The sequence below is a fragment of the Struthio camelus genome, chromosome 5 (genome assembly GCF_040807025.1).
Source record: "Struthio camelus isolate bStrCam1 chromosome 5, bStrCam1.hap1, whole genome shotgun sequence".
Classification (NCBI taxonomy): Eukaryota; Metazoa; Chordata; class Aves; order Struthioniformes; family Struthionidae; genus Struthio; species Struthio camelus.
The window spans coordinates 74,490,303-74,504,035 of record NC_090946.1 but is presented as its reverse complement, the minus strand read 5'-3'; the positions used below and the strand labels follow the sequence as shown (position 1 = coordinate 74,504,035).

General features: G+C 38.9%; 1 protein-coding gene across 1 annotated transcript in view; it reads left to right on the top strand.

Moving 5' to 3' along the window:
* JAG2 (jagged canonical Notch ligand 2) overlaps positions 1–13,733 on the top strand; it is a 72,497-nt gene that overhangs the window by 47,860 nt on the left and 10,904 nt on the right. The window contains exons 8-19 of the mRNA XM_068947300.1: positions 137–250; positions 1,126–1,239; positions 2,435–2,481; positions 2,772–2,945; positions 5,301–5,451; positions 5,609–5,773; positions 6,381–6,494; positions 9,145–9,258; positions 9,661–9,774; positions 10,795–10,911; positions 11,944–11,971; positions 13,040–13,125. Of these exons, the coding sequence (XP_068803401.1) occupies positions 137–250; positions 1,126–1,239; positions 2,435–2,481; positions 2,772–2,945; positions 5,301–5,451; positions 5,609–5,773; positions 6,381–6,494; positions 9,145–9,258; positions 9,661–9,774; positions 10,795–10,911; positions 11,944–11,971; positions 13,040–13,125 (1,338 nt within the window). The remainder of the gene's footprint in view (positions 1–136; positions 251–1,125; positions 1,240–2,434; positions 2,482–2,771; positions 2,946–5,300; positions 5,452–5,608; positions 5,774–6,380; positions 6,495–9,144; positions 9,259–9,660; positions 9,775–10,794; positions 10,912–11,943; positions 11,972–13,039; positions 13,126–13,733) is intronic.

Sequence of the window (13,733 nt, the reverse complement as noted above, 5' to 3'; positions counted from 1 at the left end):
TTGTGCAGGCACCTCTTCACTCCTTGTGCTTTTGGTCACTTTTAATCAGAACTTGTATTCTAGCCGTATAAGTTCTCCTTATTTCATGTTGGAAGAGTATTTACCAAGAATTTCTTTCCCTCTTTTCTTTCCCCAGCGGAGCACGCTTGTGTATCTAATCCCTGTGCTAATGGTGGAATTTGTCATGAAATTTCATTAGGCTTCAAGTGTCTCTGCCCACCAGGGTGGAGTGGACCAACGTGTGCGATTGGTGGGTATGCATTGACTGACGATTCTGACTACTTGGGTTGGGAGGGCTTGCTTAATCATGCTCTGTGGGTATGGAATTGGTAATCTTCTACACTATCTGAATTTTAACAGTTGTGCTGGGAGACTCTGAAAAGATTAATGGTACTGTGCAGCCTGTGATATTAAAAGCAGCATGTATGTGATGCAGTTTAGATCTAAAGGTTAGCAAAAGCCTAACTAGATCATATTACCTACTTCAAGTTTTTGTTAGACCTGCATAAAGAAATACTCTATGCTGCCAAAGCTTATAGTACAATTTCTAACTACCCAGCTGGACTAAAGCAAAGTAGAATGTGGATTTATTTTAAGAAATGTAAATGTAAACATGAAAGGTTCTCCACTTCTCAACGTAGTTGAACAGTTTTTCTCACTTAAGTGTTTAAAGCCTCTGGTTAGGAAGACAGGAGAACAGTCCAAACTTCTTTATGGATGGATGTCATATTTCAGCTGCAGTAGGTACCTAGGTTGGGTTTGCATCCTATCTGTCATTTAGAATGGAGGACTTCCCTTCCCCTCTTGCCCCCAGGAACTCTCTCCAGAAAATTACTGGTTAAACTTATTTGCAGTATCACCTAGGAATATGGCTTTCAAGGAATGTATTAATCATTGGAAGTTTTATTGAATCTTCTTGCTTATTTGCAAGTAGAAAATTGCAAAATTTCTCTCTCTCTCTCTCCCCGATTGTATTTTAAAGATGTGAGAAAAGCCTAAGTAAAAACTAGGTGAGAAATTTTATTCTGTTAACAAACTTATTAGAACCTCTCCCTCTGTCTCAAAATTACTTAAGTTGAGCCAAATTTTGGACTGTATTATGGAAGGCACGTTTTGACTTCACAGATATTGATGAATGCGCATCTAACCCTTGTGCTCGAGGAGGGACCTGCATTGATGGTATTAATTCATTTGAGTGTATATGTCCACAGCAGTGGATTGGAGCAACGTGTCAGCTTGGTAAGTAATTGCCTTCTATAGTTTGAAAACCATTGGAGACTTATTCCAGAATAGTGAGTAGTTCTGTTTCGTGTACCTCTGTCATGATGGTTATCGAAATAAACATCTAAGGTGTGTATTACTATTGGTGTCATACCTCTTCTTTAATAGACATGAAAAAAATAGAAGTTTGAAGTGTATATGTAAGATCAAAAGTGTCAGCTTACGCTTATGTATAATAGTTCTTCTAGAATGCTTAATAACTTTTTCTGTTTCAAAATACAGCATTGGTGATGGTAGCTCATACTTAATGGTGGCAGTGCAGTGACTGACTTTACACTTGGGATAACCATCAGCTTATGGTGGCAAGGGAGGGATTTGCCCTGACTAACATTACCTTTTGAGTTTTGGCAAAGGGGAAAAGTAAAATAACATGCATGTGCAGCTATAGGCAATTGTACGTTGAAAACTAATGTTATGTAAGAGTTTTAGTGTCTTACCAAAACACAATATGAGCTTCTGATGCTTGGATCGCATGGAAAACTTTGCGTGGTGCTGGGATAATCTGTTTCTGGGTTTGTTCTTTATTCTCTTCTTTCTTTTATCTTCTTTCACAGATGCTAATGAGTGTGAGGGGAAACCCTGTGTTAATGCTTACTCTTGCAAAAATCTCATTGGTGGATATTACTGTGACTGCATTCCAGGATGGACAGGAGTAAATTGTCATATCAGTTAGTATTTCTTTAGTATGTATGCTAACAATAGGATGTTTTATTTTTATTTTTAAGTACGATGAATAATAGTATAGATACTTGCATGAGGAAAAAATACTGTCAGAATTTTCCTAACTTTCAGCAAAGTGAATACAAAATATTGTGTGAATATTTATTTAGGGATGCAATGGTGTTAAAGTGGGCTTACACAGATATACTCTTGTAACTTTTGTAATTCTTAGAGCAGAGCTACTCATCGCAAACTCTGAATGATATATCTTTTTACCTAGAACATTAAATGTAAAAGTAGCTGATACTACTTGCAACTTCTATTCCACTGAGTTCCAAATTCTTTAAAATGAGAATTGCTTAAGACATCAAGTGTCCTTGTTTTCCACTGAACTTCCTATAAAAATCCTCTCTGAAAATCATTTGTTCTGCCTTTTTCTTCAGGGTTTAATCTTCTGCTATAAATTCTAATGCCTTGCATATTTTCTCCATAGATATTAATGACTGTCATGGACAATGTCAACATGGAGGGACTTGTAAGGTAACTTTTGTCAATTATATTTTGTATGGAACTTAAACTTTGTTCTGACTACTTATGAATTCTATAACTTGCAATAACAGGTTAGTTAAATGAGATTGCAAAGTTAATTATGCTAAAAGTCTAGTGCTGCACTCTTAGACTCTCACTCCCTTTCTTAAAAATAACTTTTATGTAGTGCTACTGCTGTTCATTCAGAAATGCGGAACGTGAAAAAACTTCTAATTCTCGTGTACCGATTTTATTAATAAACATGTCTTTCCACTTTTGCATTTTCTTTCCTTCCTGTGTAGGATGAAGTGAATGGTTACCATTGCTTATGCCCTCGTGGTTTCACAGGAAAAAACTGTGAGAAAGAAACAAACGAGTGTGAAAGCAATCCGTGCCAGAACGGAGGACGTTGCAAAGACCTGGTGAATGGATTCACTTGCATCTGTTTGCAGGGCTTCTCGGGAGTCTTCTGCGAGGTGAGGGCAGTGGTAACATTACTACAATAGCCTTCCGTAGATGGAGTTCTGGAAATAGATGTGTCTCTGCTTTAAATTAGAGTAGCCCAAATTTAAACCTGACTAACATAGTTGTTGTTTGACATTCTGTGAATAAGCAAATTTGTTGTACAGTGGTGTCATAGCACCTACAACATTTCAACCTGCAGCCTAACGTACTGTAAATCATTGCACGTAGGTGTTGGATTTCATAAATGTTTTAAGGCTGCAAGTATCTCTTAAGCTTTAAATGTTTTCCTTTGCAATTTTTAGGACCTGTCTCCTTTTGTTACACTGAAATGTTAGGCCTTCATCCTACTAACTCTGAAGTATATGATTGAATTAATTTTCCAGTAATTCCACTGCTCTTGGTAGGAGTAGCCACATAATTAAAGGCAGGTAGATGTGTAGGTATTGGCTCTCAGAACTTTCAATTTGAGGTCAGTGCAAGAGCGTGTAGTGTTCTTACTTAACTAAGAATTCAGATCTGAAATAGTGAAATGCTGATGATAATTTGTAATTGAAATGCTTCACGGTAATGAAGATCTGCCCCTATCTCTAAGGAGGATATTAGACTTTTCTATTCAGTGTAAGATGATATGCCTTAAACATGCAGGTTTTGGCTTTTACTGTCCTGATAGCCAAATTCACTTAAGTGTTATGATTAGCAAAACAACGTCAACTGGGAACATTGGATTAGGATTTTGTGTTGGATTTCCCGCAGAATTCTTCAGGGAGAACACTGGAGTGGTCTCTTAAATGCTGAAGTAATTCAGTTGCAAAGCATCTGTATTGTTAAAGAAACAATGATTTATTTAAAATTAAAGTTCACAGATAGTGACCAGTTATTACACTGGTGCAGTAGCTCAGATCATATGCCATTTCAACATAAGGATCACAGCGTGAATGCTCTGCTCTTTCTGGAACTTACTATACTGTGTAATTAAAGCTTTAACAAATCTGTTTGAAAGGGAGGAAGGAGGAGTTGGCTGCTTGCCTTTTGTGTTGCAAGAAATATCTACCATTGATTCCAGATGCTAAAGTACCAGCTACTGGACTTGCACTGGGAAGGGAAAATTTACACTAATGGAAGGAAACAAATCTGAAGGAGACATCTGATAGAGGAGGTCTGAGACTCTTTCTCAGACCTTAATTATTTCTTGTAATCTGCTTTAAATGTTCCATATGACGGAGCAAAATAGCTTACAGCAAGCCTCTCTGCAAGTGGAGTTGTACATGCTGCACTGAATTCAGACAACAGTTTATGCTATTTGGGTTCCTTCTGTTCTGGTTAGTTTTGCATTTTTTTTTCTCCTTTTTAGTTATAGAGCTATTAAAATTCCTGATCAAATTCACTACTGGGCTTCTTTATTTCATCTCTGTAAGGTTGAGAAAGTTCTCCCTCACAGGGAGGGATAGTGGAAAAGATTCACTTGGTGCGCTGGGAGGGAAACAGTCCTTAAGAATCACAATTTGTAGGAAACATACTGTAATGTAATAATTGTAACTTTTGAGGCTGCTTTGAGGATTTTTGAAGCTGATTTAGGGCATCACCAGTCAATGATCTTCTGTGGCTTAGATTTCTATGTCAGTTTAAGACTTAGAAGAAGATGAATTGCTTTCATGCAAGGATGCGTCTGTGTTAAAGGTTGTATTATGAAAACCAGGTTTGAGTCTTGCTTTTGAATTGGATGGTAAGAAGTGTTCAAAGGATATCTGTATTGGCGCGTGTAAACAGGCATGCTGATAGGGCCTTAACCCTTATCAATACTGAGCAATTTGGTCTGACTAGACCTGCTTTGAGCAGGACAGGGGACTAGCTGACTTCTAAGGTCCCTTCCAAATTGTGTGGTTCTGTGATAAATCCCGTGTGGTAGTTAGGATGGGAGGAGAAATAAATGGCCCTAGAGAATAGCTTTTTAAGGTTCTGTGTATTTTGGAATCTTGCAAGCAAGACATTGGCAAGTGCACCAGTAACTAACTTGCCTTATAGCACTTTTTATGTAGGTGTGGAGAAAGGCGGAATGATCCCGAATAGTTACAGTACAACATCCCTTAACTTCTCATGTTTCTTGCTAAGTTATTGTGAATGTGCTTATTCAGCCTTCTGCAAAGGGATATCTTTATAGCAGTATCAGAAATACTTTGTATTAGGATTGACTAACTTGAAGTTTATATCTGCATTGCAGAATGGAATTCAATATAGACAATTAATAACTGTACTTTAAACTTGGGTTTCCTTGTAAATTAGTTTCATCTGTGTCTATGGCAACACAGATAAAGCTGATTACTCCTGGGAAATCAAGCAGCTGCTGCTAACTGTGGTCTTTCTTGCAGATGGATATTGATTTCTGTGAACCTAACCCCTGTCGGAATGGGGCTAAATGCTATGATTTAGGAGGAGATTATTACTGTGCCTGCCCTGATGACTATGATGGAAAGAATTGTTCTCATCTCAAGGACCACTGCAAGAACAATTCTTGTAAAGGTATCTGCTATTGTCCAGAAAGTTGCCTTAATGTATGGGTGATTCCTTTTTTTTAAAAAAAAAAAAAAAAAAAAAGCACAGCAGTATATTTAAGATCATAAATTGACTGGTGATGCACATCGTTAGTAGAACTGATGGTATACTTCTCACTTTTTAGTAATAGACAGCTGTACGATAGAAGTCTTCACCAATGCTACCCAAGGGGGAATCCGTTTCATTTCATCTAATGTTTGTGGGCCTCATGGACGGTGTATTAGTCAACCAGGAGGGAATTTTACTTGTGCCTGTGAAAGAGGTTTTACTGGAATATACTGTCATGAAAGTAAGTGGGAATTTCTTTCAAAGAACTTGTTTAATCCAAGCCTTCCTTAAGAAGCTTTTTGTTTTGAAATGTTAAAATGTAAAATGCAACATCGGTACCTTAATAAAGGTGCACAGACCACTGTCTGCAGTGCACTGGTTCAAGTCCAGTTTTTTCTGGTAACAGTTGTCTCTTTGCAGTAATTGACTTTTACCTGTGAAAGACAACTGATTTCAATCCAAACTTAAATGGAAATGGATCCACACCCACCACCTTTGTGGACAGGCTTCTCACAAGAAGCCATGGATTCCTCTAGCACGAGAATGGTAAAGAAGGGACAGACATGTTGACAGCACAACTTAAGAGCATGTGCGTTGCTGCTTCAGGTGTTTTTTGAATATTGGCTATTTTTCTCAGACAAACTTAATGTTCTGGTTTGTCCTCATATGTGAGAGAGTACATATAGAACCCTTACCAATGTTGAAAACGGATGTTATGAGCTGTTCTTGTGTATGTGCAAATGGAGTACAGCTTTCTGTTGCTGATTGTAGAGGCTTGAATCTGAAACAGTCATCTGCATAGCTGAAGACAGCATTGAGCAATTGTATTGACTTTTTTTCTGTTATAGATATCAACGATTGTCTTGGGAAGCCTTGCAAGAATGGTGGAACATGCATTGATGAAGTTGATTCATTTAGATGTTTCTGCTCAAGTGGCTGGGAAGGAGAGTTGTGTGACACAAGTGAGTATTGCTAAGCATTTCCATGCTGAATGTTACAGCTTTGCAGCAGCAGTTAATGATGGCTGGTATGTGGTTAATAATAGAGGAGGTCCTGTTCTATAGGAACCTTCTACCCAGTGTTGTTTGCCATAGTATTTTCAAGGTTTTTGAACAGCAGCTCCAATTGGTTCAGTTACTTTAATAGGAGCAAAACATGATTCTTTGTGATAGTACAGCTTATTTCTCAGGAGAATAAAACTTTCTCCTGAGGAGAGCTGAAGGTGATCAGGAGTGGTCAGCATGGATTCACCAAAGGGAAATCATGCTTGACCAATCTGAGAGCCTTCTATGATGGAATGACTGGCTGGGCAGATGAGGGGAGAGCAGTGGATGCTGTCTACCTGGACTTCAGCAAGGCTTTTGACGCTGTCTCCCATCGCATCCTCATAGGTAAACTCAGGAAGCGTGGGCTGGAGGAGTGGACAGTGAGGTGGATTGAGAACTGGCTATAGATGGCAGAGCTCAGAGGGTTGTGATCAGTAGGGCAGAGTCTAGTTGGAGGCCTGCAGCTAGCGGTGTCCCCCAGGGGTCAGTACCCGGTCCAGTCTTGTTCAACTCCTTCATCAAGGACCGGGAGGAAGGCACAGAGCGCACCCTCAGCAAGTTTGCTGATGGTACTAAACTGGAGGGAGGGGCTGACACAGCAGAAGGCTGTGCTGCCATTCAGAGGGACCCGGCCAGGCTGGAGAGCTGGGCAGACAGGAACCCCATGGAGTTCAACAAAGGCAAGTGCAGGGTCCTGCACCTGGGGAGGAAGAACCCCGGGCACCAGTACAGGCTGGGGGCTGACCTGCTGGAAAGCAGCCCTGCAGAGAAGGACCTGGGAGTCCGGGTGGACAACAAGTTAAGCATGAGCCAGCAGTGTGCCCTTGTGGCCCGGAGGGCCAATGGGATCCTGGGCTGCATGAGGCAGAGTGTTGTCAGCAAAGGCCGAGGGAGGTGATCCCTCCCTTGGGATCTCCTTCTTGGGAGTACTGCGTCCAGTTCTGGGCTCCCCAGTACGAGTGGAGAGAGGCCAGCGGAGGGCTACAAAGAGGATGAGGGGACTGGAGCCTCTCTCCTCTGAAGAAAGGCTGAGCGAGCTGGGCCTGTTGAGCCTGGAGAAGAGAAGACTGGGAGGCGGTCTCATCAGTGTGTACAAGTATCTGAAGGGAGGGTGTCGAGAGGATGGGGCCAGACTCTTCTCCGTGGTGCCCAGCGACAGGACAAGAGGCAACGGGCACAAACTGAGCCACAGGAGGTTCCATCTGAAGCTGAGGAAAGTTCTTTCTTGTGAGGGTGACTGAGCAGTGGAACAGGTTGCCCAGAGAGGCAGTGGAGTCTCCTTCCCTGGAGATATTCCAAACCCGTCTGGACGTGATCCTATGCAATGTGCTCTAGAGGACCCTGCTTGCTGATCTCCAGAGCTCCCTTCCAACCTCAGTGAGTGATTGATTCTGTGAGTGAGTGAGTCTGTGAGTTTGATTCCTTTTAGCACTATAAGCTTTAGTTACCTTTTAGCACTTAATATACATGAAAGTTTGGCTTTTGCCCAGTCTGGTAACGCACAGTAGCTGTCAGTTTTTTGCCAGTGTGTTTGGGGGTTTTTGGGTTAGGTTTTTTTGTTTGGTTGAGGTTTTTTACCTAAAGCCAGTTCAAGCTATAATCTTACTGAAGAAATTGTAAATTTATTATTTAATCTAATGGTAAAAAAACTGCACATCTGAAATTTTATTCAGTGAATATTATGGGGAGTTAGGTCAGCTTGTGTTTGGTGTTCAGTGGGAGCAGGCTTTTACTCTTGCTACCCGGGCTTGACACTACTTAGCCCCTTGGTTAAGAAAAAGTAGTGTGCTAGGCCAGTTTACAGTCCAGTTACCTCAGAGAGAACTGTACTTGATGCTGTACTAAATCTCTGAATGAAGCATCTTCTGAAATATGTCGGCAGGGTCTTACTGAGATTTATTACAGGATGTGTACCAGATGAGATGTGAAATAAGGGCTAAGAATTAAGAAGCCTTTGGTAGCCTTCACTGTCAAAAGAGGTTTCTTCGTGGTCTGGATGAAAGTCTGAAATACTTACATTTTGCCTAGTAAAACTTCTGTCTTAGGTGAAGAGTTCTCTACCTGTGTTCTGAAATTCATGTATAGGTAAAGGTATCTAAAGGCTTTAATTCTTTGTATGTTGAGACATAAGGCAGGAGACTGAGCCTTAACTATCTCATGCAGATGTCCTAGGTAGAGGCTCCTTTCAAGGACGTTGTAGGTCCTACTTCAAGGCAAATACTAGAAAGCTTTCTCTGAAGTTCAGAATGTAGTTGTTTATTAGGCAAGACTGAACTTCTTTGGTTCACTTTACCTATACAGCTTATTTCTTAATGATATTTTTCTCTTAAGCTATTAGCATGAACTATGAAAGCTTTTCTATTCAGTACTAAAAATCAGAGTTTCTTTTTTGTTGCTTGTATGAAGGTGGTAGCCTCTTAACAATTTGGAACTCACTCTTTCTAAGCACTGTGCAATTTTTTTTTCTTCAGTATAAAGAAATATTTTATATTCTTCCATAGCCTTGGCAAGGCTAGATCATTTAATCGAATAACTTTTTTAATTTTTTTATTTTTATTTTTTTAAGATTTCAATGACTGTTCTCCTAACCCATGTCACAATGGTGGACGATGCATTGATTTGGTGAATGACTTCTATTGTGAGTGTAAGAATGACTGGAAAGGCAAAACTTGCCATTCACGTAAGTGTTTTCTTACTTTGATCTTTAGTTTACCCAAGGATTTGTTTTCTTTCTCCTAATGAGACTAGAGTTCCTGAAGTTTAAAATTAAACAATTGCAGTGAAAAAATAGGCATACTTTCATTATCTCTTCCAGTTTCCCAGCAACAACACTGAACCTTTTAAAATGAATATTCTTGGACAGATTATATTGAGATAGTGTCTTAAGAGATGCACTTAATTTCAGCTATTTTGGTTTCTTTACAGTAATACAGCACATGGAACTATGCGTTTCTAGTACTGTTGCATTTAAGTATAAAGTCTTTTTTCAGTTAAAAGTAATTTTGTGACAGAAGATACCTGATCTTTTTATTTCTCTTGGTCTGGACTTGCTGTATTTTAATTATTTTATTGTGATGCGTAGGTGAATACCAATGTGATGCAAATACTTGCAGCAATGGTGGAACTTGCTATGATGATGGAGATACATTCCGCTGTTCGTGTCCTCCAGAATGGATAGGAAGTACCTGCAACATTGGTAAGCTTCCAAGTTGCCTACAAACAAAAACAGGGCCAAGTAGAGAAGAGTTAAGATAATACTTAACCATTTGGTCAATGGGCAAACCTGTCTCCTCTGTTTGGCTAGTTCAAAGCCATTCCTGTTGGCTAGTGACTGCAGTTTTGAGTATCTTCTTCCGCTGTCTAGAAAGTCTGAGTCGTCCGCTACCAACAGCATTCATATCCTGGGCAGGTGATTTGTCAGCTAACGCTAGATAGCGATTTTTTTAGCGAGCTGTTCTCCTTAGACTGTTTACATAGTCTTTTATATAGCTTTTCCAAAGGCTGATTTGAAATGCTCAGACTTTTGCCCTGACTTGTGTGCTAGTCTATAATAGAGACTCTGTATGAAGGCTTTCAGGGAAATTAGTCCTGAGCTTTGCTTTAAAGATCATAATGTGATTAATTTTGTGATCAAGGGAGCAGCGTGTACAGATATATCTAGGGAAAATGAAATGAAGAGGAAGAAGTTGTTCTTTCTAAGTGATTGCATGCTATGGTAGGGGACCACTCTTGATGTTTTGGAGAGTGAACAAATCGAAGACTTCAGTCTCCGTGATACGTTTTTATGAATATTAAAATTGCATTAGGACCAAGAAGTTGGATGAAGGTAACTCACTATAGGTTTTCTACTTCTTGGATATAATTACAGCTTTTAATTAAAATCTGCATTTTAAATGCCATTGTCTTATTGTGCGGTGTGGCTGATGACCTGTGTAACTTCTTACCAGAGTAGGAAATAAATATTTGAAGGATGCTTATACAGATCTGGGGAAAATAACGATTGAACTATGAAAGCTTATTTAAAAACAAAAAAAAAGAGGAGAAGGGAGGGAGCTGATGGTAAAGGTAGGAAAGAGATTATCATACATCAGATTCTTTTAGAATCTTTCAACTTTCCTGTAAATCTTAAGGTGCTGACTAAAACGCTGTTCAGGATAGTGATATTGGCATATCCAGATGAAGTTGGAAACATTTTGTTCTTTGTTTTAAATCAAAGCTAAAAACAGCAGCTGTATTCCAAACCCTTGCATGAATGGTGGAACGTGTGTTGGCAGTGGAGATTCGTTTTCTTGCATCTGCAAAGAAGGATGGGAAGGACGCACATGTACACAGAGTAAGCCTTTTCTCCTTTCTTCCCCTGCATTCCCCTGGGATATTAGGAGTGTCTGGCTTGGAGCAGTTAACTGAAACAAAGCAAGTTTATAGAGTTCACATGCCAAAAATATCTGAATCATTCAGGGTGGGAGGTAGGTAAAGAAGATGACGCTTGTCTCATGAATGAAGAACTTGTCTCTTTTTTGTGTGTGTGTGTGCCTAGTCTCTGCCAAAATAAGCCTTCAGCTTCCTATAGAAAAATAATCTTTGGAAACACATTTTTGTGAGGATTGTTTTGCTCGTTATATTAATTTTAGTAATGAAAAGTATGTGGAAAGGAAGGCAGTAGTCTGTATTCTGTCATTTACAGCTGTTTTCTCTGAGGATACCAGTTAACTATTTGACATGCTATCACAATGAATTGATTAGGTAGAGTAAAGCCTGTGTTTATGATTTCTCCCCCTCCCCCCCCCCCAAGGAATAACATATAGAAAAATCTACCTCTCAGCTCCATTTTTACTTTAAATCTACTCTGAAGTTACTCTTGTATTGATGTGGGCCATAACTAGCTTTTAAAGCCTTTTGAAACTGAGTGTGCTAGTGTAAATGCTAACAAATAACTTGGATGTTTTTATAATGGGAAAGACTTGCTTAGGAAAACTGGCTACGCAGCCATTCACATACACGTGAGATACCAAAGAGTTGGTGATCCTTAAAATGTTTTTAGAGCCTGGTTGAATTAGCCATCAGCAACGCCAGTGATATCTTGTTTTACTTTTCTTGTGTTGCTACTATGCTGCATTTCTGTATGTTTTGAGATATCAACGAGACAGACTGAAGTTCTGCGTTTGTCACTTTACTCATAATATTTAAGGTGTCTCTCTGGTCTCTTAATTGAACTTTTGCTGCAAGTGTGTGGTGGAGGGGTGGGAGAGAACATTCTGTTTTGTATTAATAATGTTTTTTGCTTTTCTTTATAATGTGAGAGATACATTAGAAAACAAAAATAATAAACAAGTTGCAGTAGTTTGTATTCTTCCTCTTTTTATAGATACCAATGACTGCAACCCTCATCCTTGGTAAGTATGAGAACTCCAGTTCTCTAACTATTGTGAAAACAAAATCAAGCGTAGTAAAATCAGTTTCCATTACAGATTAGAATTGACTGTACTCTGGAAACAATTGGAGCCACCTTTGGAAAAATAGCCTTAAAGAGTTTTTAGGCATGCCTTATCTATTCTTTGACAGCAAAGAAGATCATGAAACGCAGTCCTGAGCTGATGAATACGTGAACAGATGGAAGTATTTTAGAGTGTAGTTGTAATGCCAGTACTGTCTGCTGAATTACTATAGTATGCAATTAATCAGACTCAGGATAGCATTTCAATTACCTACAATGGAGTTTTAGAATGAAAAATGTGAGAAATAATTGAAAACTGTTAGTTTACAACAGATAAATTTTTAGATGAATATGAAAACACCCAGTTAAAACACATTTATATAGCGTATTTGATCTAAAATAATTTTTGAAAGATACAATAAATACTATGTTAAATAAAAGTTTATATTTATGGCTGGGGGGGGGAAGATAGTGATATATGGATTAGGCAAACATCTACTTTAGCTTTCCCTGTTGCTGACTTCTGATGCAATAACCTGTAATTCATCTATTTCAAAAAAATTTGAAAAATCTCATCTTTTCTTTGTATTTTACGGCACAGTGCTGCTTTATCTCCCTGAGTTCTGTTAACATACTTCCCACCCTCCCCCCTGCCCAACGTTTCTGTAGGATGTTGCTGTTTTAACAGGTGATTTACTAGGCAATATTATTTATCTAACTGTATGCTTTCTCTGTTGATGGGAATAGATCATCCACCTAAACAGCAGCAGAGGGTTTAATTAACAAAGTTTTAATTAGGGAGACCAGTGAAATAATGCAGACGGCTTATTAAGTAGACTTGTATTATGAATTATCAGGGACTTTTTAATTCTGTATTGTTGAATAGTGAGAAAGTACTGTGAATAGGGACAATAGAAATTTGCATTTGAACAGGCTATATGAGAGAGGTATGGTTTTTGCTCATCTTTAGCTTTGTGAAGCAACCCTGAGAATGCCTGTTGTAAAAATAATAAACCTATCATTACAGTTACAATGGAGGCATCTGTGTTGATGGTGTGAATTGGTTTCGATGTGAATGTGCGCCGGGGTTTGCTGGTCCTGACTGCAGAATTAGTAAGTACCTGTGTGGGTAAAGAACTAGAAGATTGTACCATTCTGAGAGAAAAATCACAAAGAACACCCTTTGACCCTGTAGGTATTAGGTCAGTTGAATTCGAAATAATGAAGCAGAAGCCAACTGAGTATTCAGGCATTGATTCTCACCTTGTAAATAGTGGAACCTTTGTTCCTTTTTTTTTTTTTTTAATTTAATGAAATGCAACTAAAATGACTTAGTTTAAATTGTACTCGGTCTCAGTTGCTGGATTTTGTCAGATGTTTCTGAAGGTTCCGGACTACTAGCTTCATAGCAGCTCATTATGCTTTAGATATTTTCTTAAGTAACTTTTTGTGCGTTAAGGATGACTTGTTTCATTGGATTGTTCATGTAACATTAGAAATAGAAATCCACTGAGATATCATTAATGAAAACAAGAACATCAGGAGTGTAGTGCTGGCACATTTAGTGGCTCACCACGTTTTGCAAGTCTTTCAAAGCTATAAAACCAACCTTTTACACTGGAAGTAGCTTGAAGGACAGAGAAACTGAAAAAAGGAAAAGAATTGTAAGATTGCATTTGATTGTTGCGGAAGAGTTTGGGTGGTTTTTGTTGGGTGGTGGG